Genomic DNA, 22,238 nt, shown 5'->3' with positions numbered 1-22,238 from the left:
AGACATTATATCCCCCAAAGACTGGCAAAAAGTACTGGAAGGAAGTTTGCCCTTTTGTGTCACATGTAGCTTTGATGTTTCTTAATACCCTCTGGGATTATTTAACAAATTCTCTTTCATTGCAGGAAAATGTAGATACTGAAGATGCTTGATCTGTCCTGTTTCTTTTTCTTGTAGCACATTATAGTTGTGATTCTTAAGATGTTACGTTTACAGTCTGTATCCTCCTTGCTTCTCCATTCACTAGCCAATGCTGGGATAGAAGGCAAGCAGGCTGTAGGATGGTGGTCTGTAAGCCACACTGATCTCTGCTGTGTGTTAAGGCACCATATGTATGTAAAGCCAGACTTCAAATAATTTTTAACTCCTTCTCCTTTACAGATATAATGTGCAATAATACTTGATCTTATCTGAATACTTTCTTTCCCAATTGGGTCTGCCAGATGGCAGAAATCAATGCCAAAGGGGAGGCCATATGGAGGCTGTACAGAAAATCAACCCTCTTAATCTGTTTATTTTTAAAATCTCCTAATAAAAGCTACAGATGATGCAAAACCTTTCTTGAATTCTTAGGATGGGACTTAATATATTATCTTCCCTGAAGGTAGATATCTAAATAATTTAGATTTTATAACCTAGCAGTGGCCGCTTCTCTCCATTGGCCTTAAAGGGAGACTAAACAACTAGCTCAGCCGTATCTCCATTGTAAGATATCAAAACGTAAGCGAGAAGACTCCCACCCTTTATTTCAGCTTTGTACATTATCCATTCAAGCATTCTTTCTTCTGATGCTCTGAAGCAAATGGAAGGTCCCTTTCCTAAGATGGGCAAACTACCTCTAATTAATTTGGCTTTTACCATAGGTGTCACAGAGTAAGAGTGTGCAAACAGACAATCACAATGCTGCAGCTGCTGCACAGAAACTTTTAACCTCCCATAAACTAGTCCATGTGTCAAAGCTCATAACAGATTGCAGGCAAGCTTCTAACTTCACCGTTGAGTAATAAATATTAGCTTGAGACTATAGATTTATTATAAACAGGAAGAAGCATTTCTAAACAAATAAAAGCACAAATGCTGTTCTAATGTAAGGCTTTTACTATCAAATTGTTTTTCAGACTTGCTTTTCATAGCAGTTTTTCTTTGAAGGAAAACCATGGGTCTTGTCCTGCTAGCTTTGTTGTAATACTTCAGCAATATGTGAAGTCTGGCTGGTTTATGATGATGACTGGCCATCCAGTAGTCTGAACAGCACAGACAGTTGGAGGGAATCCTTGCCCCAAGTGAGATTATGTGGATTTCTCTCTTCTACTTGGCTACCAGTGGAATTGGAGGAACTTAATATCTCAGAGACATCTGTGCCTCTGTTAGCTAAAACTGGACAAAAGGTTCAGATGCTTTAGTGAAGGCACTGACTTACAAATAGAGAAATTGCAAAAGCCTTATTTCCTTGGAAACCAAGCTGAAAAGAAGACAAATAAAGTAGGAAATATATCTCTTTTAACTCAACTGTCCTACTGATAAGAGATGTTGAGGATTTCTGGGGCATTTCACAAGCAGAAGTGCTAGTCCAGTCACATATATGCTGACAAATGTGGAAATGAAAATTACCCTTTTGCTTCTTGAAGTACTGTGTTTATCTCAGTTTTCAAAAGTCATTCTTTTTTCCATTTTAGATAAACACGAAACTAAATTAAAAGGTGTAATATATTTTCAAGCTATTGAAGAAGTCTATTATGATCATCTAAAGAATGCATACAAGGTAATCTTTGTTCCGGTTATTTTAACTGAGTATCGTACGGCAGTACCCAAAGTGCAGTAGCTTTTGTAAATACAAAGGGAGAGTTGACAATATAAATAACCTTGCACATAAACAGGGTGGAGGAAAAGGAAGATGACATCAGACCACTGATAAGCATTACTCTTTGATATCAGTGAAAATAGAGAGATAGGAGAGAGGGAGTCTATGTGCCAAGTGATAGTTCCACATGGAATTTGCTGGAGGAATTCCTTAGCCCTGCTCTTGGCTAGACCACAGAATTCAGTGGCTTTGGCAAATCAAGACATGGCAGTATGTGCCTATCATAGGGAGGGAGTGAACTGGTACCCGCAGCTGATGGCATCCCCTTGCCTCACATGTATAATTCAGAAGAGCTGTGAACTCTCTGAACTTATCTTTTGCACCTGGAGTTGTTTCAGCCGAAGTGCTTTTGACCTCTGGATGGGGTACCTAGGAATTACTTGTTGTTTGGACATCAAGCAACTCTTGGGAGCCCTGTACTGCTCTGTAATAATCAAGAGTGGAAGGATGTCATAAAAAAGTGTGTATGCCGAGTGCAAGCACTTTAAATGTATCTTTGCTTCCAGGACTGCAAAGTAGGATGCAGTGCTCAGCATTTTGCATTGCATCATTCTTCTTAACCCTGTCCTAAATCTCCCTGTAAATAATTTTACTTATAGTGGCAATAAATTGGTTTCATTTCATTCTTTTGATATCTTTCTTTCTTCTTCTTTTTGTTCTAGAGTCCCAATCCACTACTCACCTTCAGTGTTAAGACACATGACCGGATATACTATATGGTTGCTCCTACGCCAGAAGCCATGAGAATATGGATGGATGTTATTGTTACAGGCGCAGAAGGCTACACCCACTTCATGTTATAATAAAATGGGGCAATAGGGCAAATTGCAATAACCTAACATATGAAGTTAGCCATATGTAGTAAAATCTGAAAAGCCACATAGATTGCTGGTGAATGCTCAGAAATACCCTCCTTATGATGTGCACCCAAAACCTCAGAATGAAAGGGGTTTACAAATGCATTGAAAAGGAGGACCTGTTGCTTATTTTATTTGATCTGTATAGGAGCAAAAGAGCTAAAGCTGTTCAATCATAGTGCTCTGAAATGGATAATCAGGCAATTTAAATGACAGCATCTTGATTCAATGATAGTTCTGTACAAATTCTCCTATACAGAGAATGTCTTCAGAAGCTCAAACTAAACAGTTTACAAATGTGTGTGTTCTCATCAGTATGCAAAAATTCTAGTAATGGAACAAAAAGGTATAATAGCATATATTTTAATATGCAGCATTTGACATTTATAGATGATTAGCTGACTTTTTAAAACTCTTTTAGTCAAGTATTTTATAAAAAAAATAAAAAGCAACCCTAAGGTACACACACTTGCCTTAGTAGTTAAGTATTACAACAGAGCCAAAGAGTTATAAAATTCCCCTATCATAATTTTTTTTTTTCAAATTGTTAGTTTTACTTTAGCTTTCTATAATGGAACAGTGCCAAAACTCTTCCTGACTTTTAACATAATTAAATTGTTGCATTATTCTATATGGTCAAATAACCCAGTTGCACCAACTGGATATTTAAAGTCTGCATTTGTGGAGATCAACAACAAAAAAAGAGGATAGCTTTATAAAGATCGATTCCCCCCCCCCAAGGTGATATTAAAAAAAAAAAAAAAAAACATGGAAACTTTTGATATTAGAAGGAAACTTTGTCATAAGAAGGTGTTTTCTTAATCTGCCTTGTTGAATAGATTGAGCTGGATCTTACATCAATTTTCTTTTAACGTAGTCAGGTCCTACTTTGATTCTAATCTTGCTCTGTGCCAAGTGAACACTCTACTCAAATGTCTTGAATATTGGTCCCTGTGAAGTCAGTGTCAAAATATTTACCTATCTAAATTCATTAAAGTCAGGATTTCAGTCCAGAATATTTTTTACATGAATGTCTGCACAGAGTATTGCTGTCAAATAGAATACAAATAAAGAGGCAAGTTCTAGGAGTTTACACTAAGCAGTATATAAAGAAAATACCCTCAAAGTTTTAAGTAAGTGAAATCTGAGGATACAGTGGTCTCCAGTTTAAAACCACTTTCAAGACCTTGACTAATATTGCAAAAACATATTTAATAGAACTGAATTTCAAGAAAGTCTCATATATTAAGACTTTAAAGAGGTCCCCATTCCAGTAATCAAGAGTTGTATGTGCTATGTGGTTCGTGTAATTAAAGAAAGTGCATTAGACATTTTTCCTTAATGAAAAGTTAATGGCTTTTGATGGAGCAAATTAAAAACTGAAAGCAGAATAAAATAGGCTGACAGAATATTTTTATTGTACTTTTAAAACCCTGTATCTGTAATGAACGGGTATGAATTCTTTTTGTGCTATACACAGGTGACATGGTTGGTCTAGCATGATGAACACCACTTCTGACTTGAATCATGAAAGAAGGGACAGTTATAATCTGGGCAGATCACCATAAGAAGCCTGTAATCTAATGATTTAACGCACTATCAGAAATTAATTGCTTTGGTTTATATAATTATTATTGTTCCCTGATGTATCTTGATTTTACTTATAAGTATAGTTATAAAGGTTTTCTAATCATTTTTGTATCCTGCATGATGCAATGAAGGCATTTCAATAAATGTTTTTAAAAATACACTTGTTTTAAATATTCACCCGATTCTTCATTTTGAGATTTTTCAGCTTTTCCTTTAAATAATTTTGTGTACACTTGTGTAAGCAATTTTGTATTCCTCAGTAATAATTAATCTAAGCATTCCATATTTTTCCCCATAAAAGAGCTACAAAAAATAATCTTTCAGGAACAGCTGTGAAATTAGGAGCATCGTCTGTTCTTTGCATATACCTAACTTCCTCATTTTTACAGTCCATCCAGTTTGAAAATTGTAAGTGAACAGCCCTGGAAACTGATTTTTTTTTTTAAACTACAAAATAGAAATTGCTGAATTTCAAGATTTTCAGTTTGCCTAATATTTTGTTCTGATTGTGACTCGGATGGCAGGAGATACTAGGGCTCTCATCATGGGAACCCATGCAGTTTTTGACTCCTTCGGTTTTATTTCTGTTGTCATTAAACACACAGAGTAGCGGTTTTTGTATTGGTGGATATCGAGACAAAGCAACAAGCAGTTTTCCCTGCACCATGTTAAACTGGAGCAGCAGGCTCCATCTTTCATCGTGGGTCTGCGAGCCCGCCAAGCCTGCCTCCAGGGGAGTCAGCTGCCTCCTTACCTTTAAGCACCTCAGGATCGGGCGCTTTCAAAACACACAGGCTGTATCTAGAAACGGCAGCTGCCGCCGACCTTGGCCTGCCCTTTCTCAACGGCAGATAGCTTGGGCTGGCGCTTCCGTGAGAAAACACCCTTAGCTCTGTAGGCGCTGGCCTCTCTTAACGTTATTTTTCTTCTTTTCGGGTGGCTGCCGTGGCCTGTACACAAAAAGTACCGGGTGCAAAGATCTTTCCGAAGTAAAACCGTGTTTTGACAACCTTGGTTTTATTTGCATGGACAAGTATTGCTCCGGAGTGGAAAAATGGTAACTAAATATTAGTTACTTCCAATGGCCAGTAGATGGAGAAATTGCTAAACCCCGGTGGTGACGGAGGGAGGCAGGATGGGTCTTGAAAGATCCTTTCTGGCCGAGCCTGTAAGAGCCAGGTAATTACGTATAACACAGTATTTTATATCCACACATCTAGAGGCTACCTGAAGTACTCGATTTTTTAGACTGGGTCTTATCAGCCGTATACAGAGAGGCCTCTACCGAGGATCACCTCTCCGGAACACAAGGCAACAACACGCACGAGGCGTTTTGGGTAAATTTTAGCTCCCCCTCTCCTCGTTGCCGCCCTAACGGCCGCTGGGGGCAGCAACGGCGGCGGGGCCGCCCCCGCCATGGCCTCCGCCGCGAGCAGCGACGGCGCACGCGCGCCTAGTCCCGGCGGGCCAGCGGCGGGGCAGCGCATGCGCGTGGCCTCGCCAGCGACGGGCGGCGCGTGCGCAATGAGGCGCCTCCCCGCCCGCTGCCGCGCGGCGTGGGCGCTGCGGCCATGGCGGCGGCGGGCGCGGTGCGGGGGCTGGTGCGGGGTGGCGCCGCCGCCGCGGGCTGCCTGGGGCCGGGGGGCTGCCGCGTCCTGGGCCTCCCGGGTAAGGGAAGGGCCGTGGGGCGCCTCCGCTGGTCTTACTGCGCTGCCCCTCGGGCGCCGGCCGGGGAGCCGGGGTGTCAGTCAGTCAGTCTGGGGGAGATGAGACGCTTGTGTGTGTGTGCGTGTGTGTCGGCTTAGGGAGGTGTGCTGGCCCTCGGCGGGGAGGTGCCCCCCGCACCCCCCCCCCCCGCCGCCCTTCGGCGCGGTGCCCCGGCCGGGAGCCGCCGCAGTGCGGGTGGGGGCGGGGAGCCCGGCCGTTAAAGTCCGTTGGCGGCCGCGTGACGGGTGCGCGTGGGCTGCAGCACCCTTTGCGGCCTGAGGTGGAGGAGGCCCGGGGTGCTCGCGGGGGCTGCGCGGACCTGTGCGTGTCCAGGGAGCAGCTGCTCTTCCGCAGGGGTGCGGTTGCTCCCTCCTCCGTTCCTGCTGCCGCTTGCCTTAGGGGCTGCAAACGGGAGAAGGTGGCCCGGTTCCCTCAGCTCGGTGTGAAGCGTGCCTAATGGTGAGGCCTCGCCAGGCCGCCGAAGGGCTCTGCTGGCCTCCGCTGTTGAGCAAGGTGATCACCTGCCGAAGCACAAGGCTGCTTTCTCGCTCTTCCAGACCCGGTGCTTGTCTGGTTTGTTGAGTTTATCCAGTTCCCTAAACTTGACAGAAAACCATTCACTTTTGCTGAGGGAGTGAGCCTCATCTGAGGTTGCTCAAAGTAGAAGTGAATAAAAGTGTTTGCTGCTGCTAAGGATGAATGTTGCGTATCTGCCTGAAAAGGTGTTTGCAATGATTTTTCTTGATTTTTTTTTCCCTGAAAGGTTAGAGAAAATGGTTGCAGCATGATCAGAATAGCTAATTGTTGAGTGTGCTGACAGCCCTCTGAGAGAGGGCTAAGCAGCAGTACCCATTGGTGTCCTGGTGGGGTTTTTAACCCTGTAGTATCTGTGATTGCATGAAACAAAGTGTGGATAATGTAGAGTCCGTTATTTAGAAGAGCTGCATTTGTCTGCTACTCCTCTTTGCAGTGGGTAGCTTACAGTGCTTGAGCATCCCAAATTGTTCAGAGGATTGCTTTGGCTTTGGCTAAGACTTCCACCTGTGTAGTTCGGGTCTCATTTGTGGTTGCTGTTGGCCATAACAAGAAATCGCACAGTGTTGCTGATGAGAGACTTCCGTAGTATCAGAAAAGGCACCTGGGTCTTCCTGTAGTTAGCTGCTGTTGACTGTAATTTATAATCTTCACCCTTCAGAAGTGCTTCCCTGGTCTTGCTGAGGTCTTTCAGTGAGATCAGAAGAAATTACTGGGTGGATGTTCAGTTATTAATGTTTTTGACCAGTCTGAAGAAAAGTCTGAGAATGTGACTCATGTGGACTGTGCTTTCAGATTGGCTGGCTGGGGTGATGGCTTTAGGTTTTTGTGTTATTCATGTTAGGATTGCTGCTCGTGCATTGACAGTGACACTTGTCAAATGTGCAAGACTAGTTTGTGGAGCAGCTTAGATAGCAGTTGCCTTGTAGCTGCAGTTTAAACCTTGCTCAGCGTCAGAGCTTGAGGGCACCCTCCAGAGTGCTGCAGGGTGGAAACCTAACCCCTGCAGAGGTGGTTATGAGGGTTTTGGGGAGAGAACAATATTCCTAATTTTTTCTATCAAGTTTAGCACTTTCTGATGTATCTAATCTATTGCTGGCGAGTGAAGAAGTGGCTGGCTTACTGACATAGATACACAAACAAAAAGCTGTAGTGTGGACACATCTGAATAAATACACCTTTACTGTGATATTTATTCACCTTCATAATAATTGCAACATTAGTAGGATAAAAAACTGTCCCAACTTTTCAGGAAAGATTTAATGTTTTTAATCTGTAGTTCAAATTTCTAACTGTTATATTTTAACTATTAACATTCAGTGTTTTGTAATATCCATATTTTTCCTGCATGCGCCTTTACTCATGCATGTGCAAATTAATACAAAAAGCTTGACTGTAATCTCTCTGATAGTGAGAAAACAGAACCCAAAGCTGCAGAACAGTTAAATGGTGTGACATTGTCAAGGCCTGTTTTTGCAGAATTTATCTACTGGTTATGTCAGCAGGGAGCCCTCATCTTTCATTTGGGATAGTGTGGGCTTTGTACCCCACTATTGTTTTGCAGTATTCAAGAACATGTCCTCTTTTATTCTAAGAATTAAGAGTATCACAGTCTTATCAGAAGTCTAGACCAAGCTTTCAGTTTAACAAATTATCTTGCAAAGTGGGATAAGAGAGTGGATTAATTCTCACTAACACCTCTTTACAAATCACTTATCTTCACGCACAACAGACAACTAAACTTAGATTAAATATGCTAACAGCCGTTGAGATTCAGTGTAGTATCCATTAGTCAGTGTTGACTTTGATAATCTTTCGTCCTTGTTTGAAACCAGCTCAAATTTTTGATGGTTATTAATATGAATAACAGAGTCCAACCTAATGTTTGCTTTCAAAATGTGTCTGGTTTGCTATCTTGAACTAAAACAAAACAAAATAATTTAAGTTCTCAGTACATCAATAGGAAAACTTCCCTTTCTTCTAATAATGTGTAGCAGATCACTTTACCAGAAGTTGAACTAAACAAATCTTCCATTTTTTAAATATTTGCAAAATGCCTTAGATTTGCAAAGTGGTATTTTATTCTAGATAAATGTAGAACAACATGAGCAATAGAATAGTTTATCTGCCCTGGCAAGAATACACCAAACCATGTAATGGGATATCTGTGCCTGTTTAGAAGATGGTTAAGAAAATCATAGATCTGCAAAGGTCAACTCCTTCTTCTTAAGGGATGTGTTTAATTGTGTTACTCTGTATTTATAGAAAATGTAGGTTTTTTAATCTTCTATGCTTCATATCTGGGAAAAAGACTGATGTTAAGATGGCACATGTTAAATAACTTGACACAGAGCCTATCACCTTATTTATTTTCAGTATTACTGACAGTAATACTTAGCTTAAGCAGAAATAACTGTTGATGATAGGCCTCCAAAAGGCTAGATATTATTTATTTATTGGCTATTTTATTTAGTTTTGGTCAATGCCAGTGCTGTTTTATGTTCATCGTGTTAAAAAAGGTAAAATTGCAAGCTTCTTTCCTAGTTCGCACTTTCTTTTTAACTTTCCCCTTTGTATCTGTCTCCTGCATAGATTTTGTGGATTTGGGATTTTGACCCAGTTGCAGTTTTGACCTTCAGTTGTAATTTTCCTCCAAAGTTTGCCACCTTATGTAATTGTAAACTTCCTTTCATGCATAATACTTCAGTCCCAAAGTTAAAAAAATAAACAGATGAAAAAGTATCATTTCTTGTGAAAATAAGTAAACATTCAAGATGGTATAAAACATGAGGGAAAAGGAAGTATAGCAGACGTTAGCATTCGGCTTCTGTCAACCCCTTTGCTAATTGCTGAGTAAACTGCTTATGTGGTTGGCGTTAAATGGTTTGAGAATGAATCACAATCAGTTTTTTCCCTTCCAGGTTGATCAATAGTAGTTATAACCACTGAAGAATGTAAGGGGGACTGTTTTTTTCACTTGAGCCTAAGTATATTATTTTCAAATAATATGCCCTTATTTTCTGAACCCTAATTTTATAAAATATTAGTATTTTTGCCAAGGTTATCATGATGATTGTACTAAATAGCTCTTTCTATCAGTTTGCAGGCTGAAGTCATCGGTTAGCTTCCTTACTCGACCAGATCGACCAAATCTAGCTTATCATAAACTAAAAGGCAGGAATCCAGGGATTATTTTCCTTCCAGGCCTTAATTCAAATATGAATGGTCAGAAAGCAATTGCCCTTGAGGATTTCTGCAACTCTCTAGGTCATGCCTTCATCAGGTACATTCAGACTGTTGTTCTCAAGAAAATGAAACAATTAAGTATCATCGGTCGGGAGAGGGGGGAATGATTTTAATAGAAAAAAATATTTAAGTACTGAGATTAATTTTGCTTAATCTCTTACTAGTAAATGTAGATTTTGGCATTTGGTTTGGAACATGGGCTATGCCATATATAAGCTTAAAAGCATCTCTTTTCCAGTGAAAACGTGCATTTGAAACCTAGGCGCTCTGTTGAGAGACTGAAGTAAATCAGGAAAATGTATTCTGAAAGTAATTTAGAAAACTGTGATAAATTTCTGTAGTCTAGTCAGTGCTATGTGTTGTGTTAAGGCTGCAAGCACAAAAATGAAAAAGGAAAGAAAAGCTTATAAATTTTGGGTTTAAGACCTGGAATTCTAATTTTTGTAAATTATCACTATTAGCATTCTTTTTAACTACAAAATCTGATTAAACTATCCAGTGGCTTGTATGATTTTAGGTGATCATGTACATACTTGGTGAGATTCTGCTTTGATAGTCTAGGTGGAATGCTGAGTTTCATAAATGTTCATAATTGGGTATAGTATTTGAAAGAGAGATTCTTTACATTTAAAAAAAATACCTTTTAAAATTGAAGTTTGTCACTTTTTTGCTGCAAGGGAAATTCTACACATCTGGGAATTATCCTGGTAAATTTGGCTATTTATATCTCACACTATAAGAGAATACTGCATCACCTCATTGCGTATGTTGTATTTAAATCTCCTTTCATGTGACTTTTGATGGTAAAGATAAGCAGGACCAAGTAAGAAAATAAGCAGTGTGATACATTGTCCTCTGTTCAATTTTGATTAAATGGTACCATTTCATTAGATTCTGTGTAGCTACGGACAGTACTACAACTTTCATTTTTATGGTTACTTTTGCAGATTTGACTATACAGGATGTGGAAGTTCAAATGGTAATATCGAGGAGTGCACAATAGGGAAGTGGAGAAAGGATGTTCTGTCTATACTGGATGAACTTACAGATGGACCACAGGTTATATTTTATTTTTATATATAGAACATTTTCCTCCCTCAAGATAGAGCATTATATCCTTGAAAATGTGCTCCAAAAGCTCTGGTAAACAATAGCTTCTATTTACAGTCTCTTTTCTCTTAACAACTTGCACTCGCTCTCTTTCAAGATGATTCATTTGAAATAAGTCAGATTCGTAGGAAGTCTTTCGCATGCACATAGATCACAGAACCATAGAAACGTGGGTTGGCAGGACCATCTGGAGGTCAGTTAGTCGGGCCCCTGCCTAGGACAGCACTGTCACTGCAGTGGGTCAGGTCAGCCAGGGCTTTGTCCTGAGGAGTCTCAGAAACTCTCAGGATGAAGTTTCCACCTGACCTCTCTGGGCAGCCTGTTCCAGTGCTGCACTGCCCTCCTAGTGAAAAAGCTTTTCCCTGGTATCTAAATGGTGGTGTCCAGATGCTGATGAATTAACTAATTAAAATAACTATTAACTAATTAAAAATGACTTACAGTAACATTAAAACTTAAGATACTGTATATGGTGAAATAGCTAACAATTGTCAGCAGAAGCAGCATTTGGTTTCTTCTTTAACTTTAGAAGGGGATATAGAAGCTCATTCAACTACTGTGAGGACCTTGAAAACTGCTGCAACCTGGAAATACATCAGTATTTTGTTAAAACCTTTCTGTATTATAAATTGCTTTTGTTGGTCCCTGCCACTGCACTGAGCCTTTGTGATATGTGTTTATTTTAAGAAGGAAGCATAAAATATACATGCAGTACTGAATTGTTTCACCTCTCATTTTGTTTACAGTGTTTCAGTCCCAGTCAGCAATAACCAGCCATGCCAAACAAAAAAAGAATAATAAAATACCAGATCCTGTGGTGCTTACTCAGGCAAAATTTCCACTGGAGATGACAGCAGTTCTGCCTGGGTAAGGACAGCAGGATTGTGCCCGAGGTTTAAGTAGTTAAACAAGATGAAAGCAGATGTTTTGTGAAAGAAAAAAAATTATTAGATGTTTCCTATAAAATATCTTAATAAAACATCTTGTTTCCTCTCTTTTAAGATTCTGGTGGGCTCCAGCTTAGGGGGATGGCTGATGCTTCATGCTGCAGTGGCGCGTCCAGATAAAGTAGCTGCTCTAGTTGGAGTAGCTATAGCGGCAGATCATCTTGTAACAACTTTTAACAGGCTTCCCATTGAGGTAAATGCTCATGGTTGGCTTTTGTGCAAGTTAAAATCTATCAAGCATTTAAGATACTGTGTTGTTCAAACACTGTACTTGGATTACACATCTTTTGGTAATTTTTCTCTATGTGTGGTGGAGGTAAACTGAAAACTTACATTAATTTGAAAATCTGAAAAATACTGTGCTGCTGCTGTGAAGCTAATGCAAATACTGTCCAGAATACATTTATATTACTGTGGCATATAGGACATGGAGTTATAGACCCCTGTTGTTCAGCAGTCCATTAGATTCCAGTGTTAAAGGTTTTATACTTGTATTCAAATTGGATTGAATCTATTCAGCTTGTTGGATATAAGGTGAATAGGATTGTGCTTTCAAGGGTGAAGAAGTAGCTGTTAAAGTAGTTAAGATGATATTGGATGAGATAAATCCAACACAGGTCATCTGTACAAAGGGAAGTCTTCAGATTAGTGTGTTTGTTAAGAAACTCTAAGATCTAGATGGCAGAAGATCTTTCTCCAAGCTGCCTGCTTAGTAGTGATAACATTCAGTCTTCAGGAAAGTAAATTGGTTGTAATAATGTGACAAAGAAATATGACAGTAAATAACTCATACTGTAGAGTAAAATATTTTCTTTATTTTTTTTGGAAGGTGTTTTGACAATATTCTAGTATCATTACCTAAGGCTTTATTTGTACATGAGTTTAAGCTTTACTGATCCTGAGCAGGCTTGATTTTGACATCTGTTTATGGCTTGCTTATTTTAATAGGTTGAAACAATGAGTGGTATCATGTCATGTAAGGAAATATTTCTTATCCTTCATGCTGAGTTTTTTATTCAAAATAGGGAAAATTGTGAAGAACAACAATGTTGCTTTTTAAAAGATACTTATTATGGTCACAAGAGGTAGCATAAAAGGTTGGTTCGAGTTAAATGAGACAAAGGTCACTGGTAGTTAGGAATAATGTACAAAAAAAATAAACGTGTTTTCAGTAGATGTTACTGTTCTTGTATGTAGCAGTCATGTTAGTATTATGCTGACATAAGCTTAATCTATTTGTTACGACAGATTTTGTGCTGTATTAGCAGAGGAAATAAGAGATTAAAAAAACAAAATATTGACTTGACTTGATCAAAAATTGTCTTTCTTAGATTCTAAGGATGTGCAGATTTGTCCTCAGAGTGAGGAAATAGGGTATTGAAACAGCTATCATGGCAAAGCCAGAAAAGGCTCATCACTGGAAAATTCCTGTTTCCTAGGAGTCTCCTTGATTGAGGTTCAGTGAATTGATTGAAGCCAGAAAGATGTGCTGTTTATTGTGGCTATATGTCTTTTTCTTTCTGATAGATTCTGGCTGAGAAGCTTAATTTAGCTGGGGAGTATTGACTAGATTAATTGCAGGAGAGAGGTGCAGCGTAGCTTTTGTGACGTGGTACGGGTTTTGCCTTCTCAGATACTGGAAGGCAAATAGGAATATATCTTCTCTTCTAATAGGACTGGGCAAAGTGAAATTTAAAGTCTGAGGAGGTTTTAGTGCGTTTAGAGTAGAAATGAGAAGTTGGGGCACTCTAAAGAATTCATAACATCTTTCTTGTGTATTCTTTGCCTTTTTTTTATAGGCACAAAAAGAAATAGAAGAAAAAGGTGAATGGAAATTGCCAACAAAGCATAGTGAGGAAGGCTATTACTCTCTGACATATAACTTCATTAGAGAAGCAGAAAACCACTGTGTGTTGAATAGTCCTATTCCTGTAACATGTCCCATAAGACTTATTCATGGCATGAAGGATGATGATGTCCCTTGGCAGATCTCTATGCAAGTTGCTGATCGCGTTCTGAGCAAAGATGTGGATGTTATCCTCCGCAAAGTTGGCCAACATCGTATGAGTGAGATGGAAGATACAAAACTTCTTGTGAATACCATTGATGATTTAATTGACAAGCTGACAACACTAGCATAAGCTGTATGGTAGCATAAATGCATGACCTCTGCACCTGACTCTTTTCCATGAGTAGCGGAAACCCTGTTCTTAAAAGGGTGATGCCAGGGTTGTGACTATCACAGTAAGAACCAGAGCTTTAACTGCTGTTCCTTACCTCTGTTCTGTAAATACAGGTATTTTTATTAATGCTGCATTTACACAGATAGTTCAAAATGTGAAGAGAGTGCTGCTGTTTGTTTTAAAATCTCTCTTTCACCACTTGTACCTTTTTTTCACAAGCTTCCTACACTGTTTTGTACTGAAACGCATACCTTTCTTATTTCATGCCAGCGGTTCATTTTGTTACTACTTGGCCTGTACAATACAACTTAATTTTCTCATTTCTTTGACACCTTTACAGTATTGTGCTTTATGCTCTAACATTCTTGTTTTATGTCTGAAACCTTTCTGTGCAAGCCAAAATACAACATAAGTGTTTAGCGAAGTTATTGTCATTAGAAATAGAGCAAATAAACATGAAGCATAATAAACAGATTTCACATAAAATGATGATAGTGTCCTTAAATAGTGTTAAAATTGTAAAACAAAAGGCATGTGAAGCCCTGTGAAGATGGTGTGCTTGGAGTGCTGGTTAAGGAATAAGTTATTTTGGATTTGTTTAGAGTAGATCAAGGCTAAGTTTTACAGAGATGAATACCCGTAGGCCTGTTATGGAGCTGCCCACGTGTATGGGAATCCCACTGTTGCTGTCTTAAGAGCCTAAGAATGCAGTGCCTCGAAGTGTGAATACAACTCTCTCATCTATACCTGTAAGTAGGATTTATGTCCTCTTCTCCAGGCTACCTTTGTATAACATTTAATTTGTGAGACTACTTATTAAGGGAATAATATATAATCTTGGTGTAAAGCAAACTGAAGGTGGATCAGTATTGTGACCCATTTACTTCTATAGTAATTGCTTTAAAGTGAGGGGTACGAGACCATAAGGCCTCACTGCCTCTCTTCTATGTATAGATTATCAGGAACCATGTCTTCTGGAGTTAACTTGAGGTGCACAATTGCAAACATGAACAACTTTTAACTGAAACTTAGAGGTAATAGCTGGATAGTTCTTGTAACATAAGTCACTTAGAATTTAATAGTATATGAATTTAATTGCAAATATGACTATTACCCGTCCTTTGTCCAAAAGTAAGGTGTCATTCGTACATTTGGAATAGAGATCAGGACTTAGATGAGAGGTTGGAATTAGTTCCCTTTGCCTTAATGTGAAACCTCAGTCAGAAACATTTAGTAGTTTCTGGCTTTGCTATTTTAAATAGTAAGTGGCATCACTATTGATACCCAGAAGACTAAGGCTTCTAGGGGCAAGGTATTTCTATGGGATTTGTCTTTTTTGGTGTTAGCATTCTCAGTAGAATTTCATTGTACGGAGCTTTGCTGAGGTACTCATTTAATAAAATAAAAAAAAATTACAAAAAATAAATTTCAGATGACTTGTTTGGAAGTAGGGTTTCATTTAGGCTTCAACACTGGGGGAAAAAAAAAAAAAAGCTTTGATGCGAAACTTTTGGATCCTGATAGGAGGAAGGAGGATAAAAGAGATGGCTCTAGTTCAAAAGAAAGCTATAGTAAGGTTATAATATAGATGTGACCCTCCTAATTTAAGTGGACTACTTCCCTAATTCAATTCAATTAGCTCAGGAATATCTGTCTTAGAAATTATATCATTCCATGGAATGTTGTTTCCAAATATTTCTGGTTTCTGAAGGGAGTAGACACTTTTTCTGCTAGCATGAATATGCAATTCATTACGTTGTTAAGCTTTGAAGACTCTTAAATACATATTTTTGAGGAAAAAATAAGATGGCTTGTGGAAATTGTTCACCCACTTCCATTCCTGAAGCTTGAGTTGTGTTCATCTTTATGTATTGTTAAACAGTTATCTTCTTTATATGGATTCATATGACCGTTGCATCTAATATAACCTGAAAAACAGATTTGTGAGAGTTTTAAAGAGACAGTCAAATCAAAATTAAGTTACTTTAAAACTTTTTGCTGTTAGCTTACCTATGGCAATTTCTTTTTTGATTCACTTGTCATGTCTCAGATTGCTTTGTCTCTTAAAGGAAGAAGAAATAGATGAAAAGAAGAAAGCAGATTGCAGTAGTTCAGAATTACTTCAACTTTAATTAAGGCACAAGGTTACCAATTGTAATAGATGTATTTTCTTTCACATTTATTAAAGAAGTTATTTCAGTAGCTGAAAAACTCTTGAGTTATTTTTTTGAATGGGCATTATCCCTGTATACATCCAGTTGAATGTACGTATGTTGTTCTGTTCAACAGTTTGGAAAAGTCTTTATACCTCTGCATAGACTGGAGCTGTGTAATTCCCTTGAAAGAATTACTTTGTCTTCCTTCAAAGGTTCATCTTAACTTTTATCAAGCAATTGGTATCTCATGGGTAAAGTCTTTTTGTTGCAGTGCCTTAGTGCAAGATAACTGAAAACAAAGATGAAGGGGGGGAGTTGTGTGCTTTTTGTTTGTTTGTTTGTTTTAATTCTGTTGTGATAGCATCTGGGTGGGAGAAGGCAGCAGAACTGGCTTATTTGACACAATCGTTGAGGATACAACTGCAGCAACAATTGCTTAGACCTTAGCATTATTGAAACGATTAATCCTAGGGGTTTTTTGCTAGTCAGTGGTTTTGTAGTTCTCTGTTTACATTTCTTCCCTGCTCGCTAAATGGAGATAAGTGGTAGTTTGCTTCAGGTGCACCCCAGAGTTAAAATACACTGCCTAAATACAAAGGCAGAGATTATACTTTCTTAATAGAGTATTCCAGATAATACATTTGAGATGCAACGAATGCTAATGCCCTTTTCTCTGAGTTTCTTTACTATTTTCTGCTTTCAGTCCTTATTCCTCTTAAATGCAAAGATGGCTTTGAGGTAGACCTAATGTAGCCAGACTTTTTCCTCTAAATTTGCCGCAGTAGTTCCATGGGTATTGCTCTCGCAGGCATAGCATTTTCTGTGTGTTCATGCTGGAATTTACCAGCATGTTGATTACTGCCAACTGGACATGTTCAAATGCCTGAAGGAAGGGTTGTGTGATAACCTGTGTTCTCCACTGCATTCCCTGTTCCTGTGTTAGTGTTGCCAGAGCTGTACTGCTAATTGCAGTAGCAGAAGGTCTGAAGAAAAACAGCTAAAGGCCCAGCTTTCCTGCTGTAGCATCCCTGAAACCAGAGAGATTTACAACCTACTCATAACTAGCTCTTGCCTTACCAGGAAGTCTTGACAGTCTCTAATGCCATATTCACATGTTATGGTGTCATTCTTATTTTATTCAGTAGTATGTTTTGCCCTGTGAGGTGGTGCTTATGGCATCTCTCTCATCTTTGCTGGAAGATGCCTAGATAGTGAATTATTTTCAATGTTAGTCATGTTTAAAAAGCTATTTCTCTTTTGTAGAAATTCTATATTAAACTAGTGTATTATATATTTGGAAAGAAAGCTTTGCGTGGTGCGCATTTTTGGAATCCTTTCTAATGGATTCTTAGGTTCTGTGGTTTTTGGTTTTGTTTTTATGGACATCTTATTTGCTGCCAAGTACAAAGTATTTTATGGAAATGTAACATACATCTCTTCAACAGTATGCTGGATTTTCTTGTGGTGGTTGGAGGGTTTGTTTTCTTAAAATTTCTTAGTTTACACTTAATTATTTTCAGTAGTTCTCTTCGCTAAGTTAGTGTTATTGTCTTTCACTTCTGGCAGGACTGAAAATCACTTCCGGGCTCGCCTGTCACTGAACACAGTATGGATGTGTTGGGGCTGAGAGTGTTGTCACAGCACAAGGAAGCTCTGGACACTAACAGAGGAATTCGACTGCTTTTTGATCAAACAATACTAGTTGAATAAGTGCCTAGAGATATTTATTTTATGTGTAATGATTAAATTACATAACATGAATTCCTGCCAAGGAATTAATTAGTCCTCTAATTTTCATGAATGTATAACACATATGAGCTTTTATAGCTAGGCATGAAGCTTGATTAGCATGTAACACTAAAGAAACAGGTAATAGATGTAATTAAAAAAGAAACAAAAGCGTTATCAGCTCGCCTCAACTGTCCATAGTCCTTATCAAATGACGCTTTCATTTCAGATCTGCTGCAAAATATTTGAAGCTATTTGAAACCTAACTTGTGAAGCAAACTTTAAATCTGTCTACTAAAAAAAAACACCGAAATGGCGAGGAATCCTTTCCAGGGTTCGGGAGCTACTATGCAGTGGACCAGTATGTATTGAAAGAATCTGTAAAGGTTATTAACCTTCTTTACTGTTAAGCAAATGCTCTTCTTCTGTGTATATTGAGCTGTACTAGTGCAGTTTTATATATATTAATTTTAATCTTTTCATATATTCCACTTGTTTTGACTCTTCTGTTGTTTGGCTTTGTATTACACACAGCAGCCTTTTCCGAGTTAACTGGTATGAAGTGTTTCATGCACTTTCCGTTTCAGCCAATTTATTTTCTCTTGCTTTAACACAAAATATAAACAAAACACTGTTCACAAAAAGACTCCTAGTTGGATAGGCCTCAGAGGAGCTGCCTCCTGCTGTTTCATTTTTATGTTAATTTTTGATTAAGTGCTTTCTCTTGGACACACAGTTACTCATGGGGGCTGAGACTGATGGTACCATACTTCTCATATCAAGTGAAAAGGTGCTTAGAGGGAAGCTCCCAACCAGCTCTAATGTTTCGAGCACTCGAGTCATACTGCAATACCCAGCTCTGACAATGAACCAGTGCCTTGGTCAAAGTCACACCACTGCTTCTGTCCTTGTCACTCCTATTCCTCTCCTCCCCCTCCTCCCCCCTCCCCCCCAAAAAAAGGAGATGGTAAAATCATGACCTGGGGAATAATGAGATTTGAACCTCCTTGATTAAGTGTTACTCAATCGTGCTGTTACAAATGGGCAGACTTGTGTCACCCTGCAGAATTGTTTAAAAAAAAAAAAAAAAAAGTGGTAAAAAATTATGTTGAAAATATTCAAAGATAAAGGCTTCCCTGGAAAAAAGAGGATTTTGCAGCTGAACTGTCTCTAAGACAAGCAATCCCTGCCTTGAGTTGCTGTACAGCTTCAGTCAGATTTGGGAAAATGTAGAATTTCAATAAAGCTTTGTGAAAATCAACAACTGTGTAAAGAACACATATCCAAATACCAGAAGTCAGAATGCACCGTTTTCCCCTCTGCCCTTGTGCTCAAGCCCAGCACAAACAGGAAAGGCAGAGTGAACTCGGCTCTCCTGTTTAATAGCAGGCAGCTTGCTGCATACGTACTTTTAAGGCCACTGTGTATGTTGCTTTTTCCCTGGCAGGTGTTTTCTAGTGGATGGGATTGCTGTAACAGTTGGGAAGGTTGGGGAGAAAGGATAGAGATGAAGGACAAAAATACACTGATCACAGATTTACTGCTCACAGGTCAGTTTGCATAGTTCAGATTGATTTTGTTGCTATAGGACCTCATCTCGCATTGATATATACTTGACTAGAAGAACATTAAAAGTTTCAGCCTAGGACATGTTACACATAAATCTAAATTACAGGGCCTATTACAGTGTAGTTGAAGGCTTGACCTCATATTTCTCTTTCAAGTCCTGCATAGGTATGTTATATCGTCCAACACTTCAATCTCATTAAAGAGAAATGGGCCTCCTCCATGTAACGCAGTAATTGTAGCTTCTGATCTGATTATGGGTGAGGAATAGACCTGTTCTCAGCCCACTCAGTGTCTGTTTTTGTGTTTGGCAAATGACTTGAGCTAGCTCTGCATTTATATTTGGAATGAAAAGCAAATGACAGCTGCTAAAACTTCCAGTCATTTGGTTCTGAAACTAAAATATAGATTTAAAGTACTTTTAGATTGGCACATAAAAGGCTGTGTTCTTTTTGCTCCTTCTGACCTGCACCGAGTTGTCTGTTCGCCTCCCACAAGGCAATGTGAGAAGGTCACTGCTGCCTGTCAGGGTGGAAGCAGGTGCCTGTGTCTGTGGCAAAGGTATGGTGAACAGCAGCACGCTTGAAGGTTGGAGCGGTGTAAGTGGTCTGCCCAGACTTTGGGCCTGGAAAAGCAATCCCTGAAGGACAGAGGCTGCCTGGGATCAGGTCTGGGCCATATAGGAGTGCTGTCCTTTGCTGAATATGAATATACTGAATATGGCTTGCCTGGCAGAACATGTGCAAGTTTTTAGGAGGCTAATTCTTGAAAAGTCCCTGACTGCAAAGCTAACTCTCCAATAATAAGAATAGAGCATTTATTTAGTTAGGGGATTTTTTAGATAAACTTTATTCTCTGTTTTGACCTATGTTTCAGTAAAACAGAGATGTTACCTTTTTTTCTGTTCACCTGGTAAGTGTGTATGGTAATATGTAATTTTTAGATCAAGTTAGCTCTCAGTTTGATCTGAACAAAAAGTATTGTTTCTGTTGAAGACAGTGAACTCTGATGAAAAAATGTGTTTGTTTTCTTTCAAGGAGTCTGTCAGTTCAGCACAAGATTTAAAAGATCCTGGGAATTAAAATGCACAATCCCTTCAAGGTCATCTTGGGAATGCTGGCAGCTACATCCACAGGAGTTAGTTTCCAGTGGTAGGTAATAACTATTTCTGTGGGCAAGCTGCCTTGAAGGTGGTAAATGGCTTATGAACTTCAGACACATCTCTTCTTGTGGCAGCCCTAGTTGTTGTTTTGTTCTGCAGATCAGACTGTCAGCCCATTCTGTTCTATCACACAAATAGGAAGATTCTTCTTTCCTGAATTATTTTCCTTTTAATCTCAGATCTGATGTGTTCCAACTATGTGCTTGCTTGAGACTGTCCAGTGTCTTGTTATCTTCAAAGCTGGCCATGACTTTTTATAGGCAGATGGCAACGACTTTTTATAGGCAGAAGAGAAGATACTTGTTTAAGCTAGCCAGCACTTCCCGTCTTTGATGCTCTCTACTTTTTGTATTTTAAATCTGCATTTTAAATTAATGGGGAAGTCAAAACTCTTAAAATCACTGTTGACATTGTCTTCTGCTTGTGATACTTCTGTAGCCTAATTTGCACTGTTAAAAAGATGGCAATGTTCTAATAGTGGTTTTTTTTTCCCCCAGTCTGACTACTTCTCTTGCCTACAGCACCTCCAGATGTCTTATGACAAGGCAGGGGCATGAATAAAACCAGCGGTCTGCACAGCACTGCTCTGGCCTTGCAGCTCTCCAAGGAGGCCCTCTACTTGCTCTGAGCTCTTATTGATCCTTGGCATCCTCTCTGCAATTCCAGAAGTTGCTGCGTCAGCCGTTCGGAGTATATGCAGAGAGCATCTTTAAACAGTCCTTATGAAAAGTTTCCTTGTGAAGGGAAGTGCAGTAGCTGCTTTACAGCTTTGGAAACTTTCCTGAAAGACTTTTTTTTTTAACCTATTTGGGAAACGCCCATTATTACACAGCCTAGACTTACCAGTTATTCTGATTCTTGGATAGCTTCATCTGAGGGGAGCTGACCCAGCATACTTCAAAAGACAGCGCTTTGAGATGACTGAAATACCAGATTCCTTCTGTGGGGTGAATTGTTGAGCAGTGAATCTGACAAAAGCTGAGGGTTGCTTTGTGACAGGGGAAGTTTTACTTTTCCCTCTTTGTTTTAGTTAGAAACCATTGAAAACTATCAAATCACCCTGGATGTAAACATAGGTAGTGAGCAAATTAATGTTGGTTTTGTTGTTGTTGGCAACATTTGTTTATGTATTTACAAAGTTTTTAAGCCTATAAGGTAATATTGTGATTATCTATATTATTTGAAGCATAACATGAGCCATAGGATGCAGACGAATTAAATGCTACTTCAAGACCCCAAGTTTCATCTCTACTTACATTTTTAGTTATAAGTATTATATTTTTAGTTATAAGTTCCAATCTTGGGTTACCAAGAAAATTAAAATAGGACAAAATCCATCAGAAGTAGTTGAGGTGTTGTAATGGCTAAGGACCTCCGCTGCTGAAAACCTGCGCCTTACTCTACGTCACATTTCTAGCCATTGCTGTTGCGCCTCCCATGTTTTGTACAGCCAAGCTCTTTGGTCACAGTGTTTCACCCAGAGTTTGTGCCCACCAGCTTATCTTCCATTTCCCTCTGCGTTTTTTTAAAGCTGCCGATTCATATGGCAGAATGCTGCTGTAAAGCACTTTTCTGCCTATGCTGTCACTGG

At 39.1% G+C, this 22,238-nt stretch overlaps 2 protein-coding genes and 1 long non-coding RNA gene across 8 annotated transcripts in view; all 3 read left to right on the top strand.

Annotated features, from left to right (window-relative positions):
- Window positions 1–4,466, top strand: part of PHLDB2 (pleckstrin homology like domain family B member 2) — a 71,303-nt gene extending 66,837 nt beyond the window's left edge. For all 5 annotated transcript variants that reach the window (XM_067300634.1, XM_067300651.1, XM_067300657.1 and 2 more), the window contains 2 exons: window positions 1,677–1,762; window positions 2,524–4,466. In XM_067300634.1, the coding sequence (XP_067156735.1) occupies window positions 1,677–1,762; window positions 2,524–2,664 (227 nt within the window). In that variant the 3' untranslated portion in view covers window positions 2,665–4,466. The remainder of the gene's footprint in view (window positions 1–1,676; window positions 1,763–2,523) is intronic.
- Window positions 4,467–5,869: 1,403 nt separating this feature from the next.
- Window positions 5,870–16,237, top strand: ABHD10 (abhydrolase domain containing 10, depalmitoylase). Of its 2 annotated transcripts, XR_010884825.1 has the most exons (6): window positions 5,870–5,976; window positions 9,649–9,832; window positions 10,743–10,854; window positions 11,908–12,045; window positions 13,652–14,784; window positions 16,105–16,237. XR_010884825.1 is itself a non-coding variant. In XM_067300594.1 (5 exons), exons 1-5 carry the CDS (start codon window positions 5,880–5,882, stop codon window positions 13,991–13,993), a joined length of 873 nt encoding a protein of 290 aa, XP_067156695.1. In that variant the 5' UTR covers window positions 5,870–5,879; the 3' UTR covers window positions 13,994–16,237. The 2 variants fall into 2 exon arrangements, 1 of the variants encoding a protein (XP_067156695.1); XM_067300594.1 differs by having other exon boundaries at window positions 13,652–16,237.
- Window positions 16,238–17,337: 1,100 nt separating this feature from the next.
- LOC106490710 (uncharacterized) lies at window positions 17,338–21,873 on the top strand. Its single transcript, XR_001293668.2, has 4 exons — window positions 17,338–18,060; window positions 18,149–18,280; window positions 20,523–20,636; window positions 21,145–21,873. It is a non-coding gene; the product is annotated as an uncharacterized lncRNA (long non-coding RNA).
- Window positions 21,874–22,238: the final 365 nt, after the last annotated feature.

The sequence above is a fragment of the Apteryx mantelli genome, chromosome 1 (assembly GCF_036417845.1).
Source record: "Apteryx mantelli isolate bAptMan1 chromosome 1, bAptMan1.hap1, whole genome shotgun sequence".
NCBI classification, from domain to species: domain Eukaryota; kingdom Metazoa; phylum Chordata; class Aves; order Apterygiformes; family Apterygidae; genus Apteryx; species Apteryx mantelli.
This window is presented reverse-complemented; position numbering and strand designations above follow the sequence as displayed.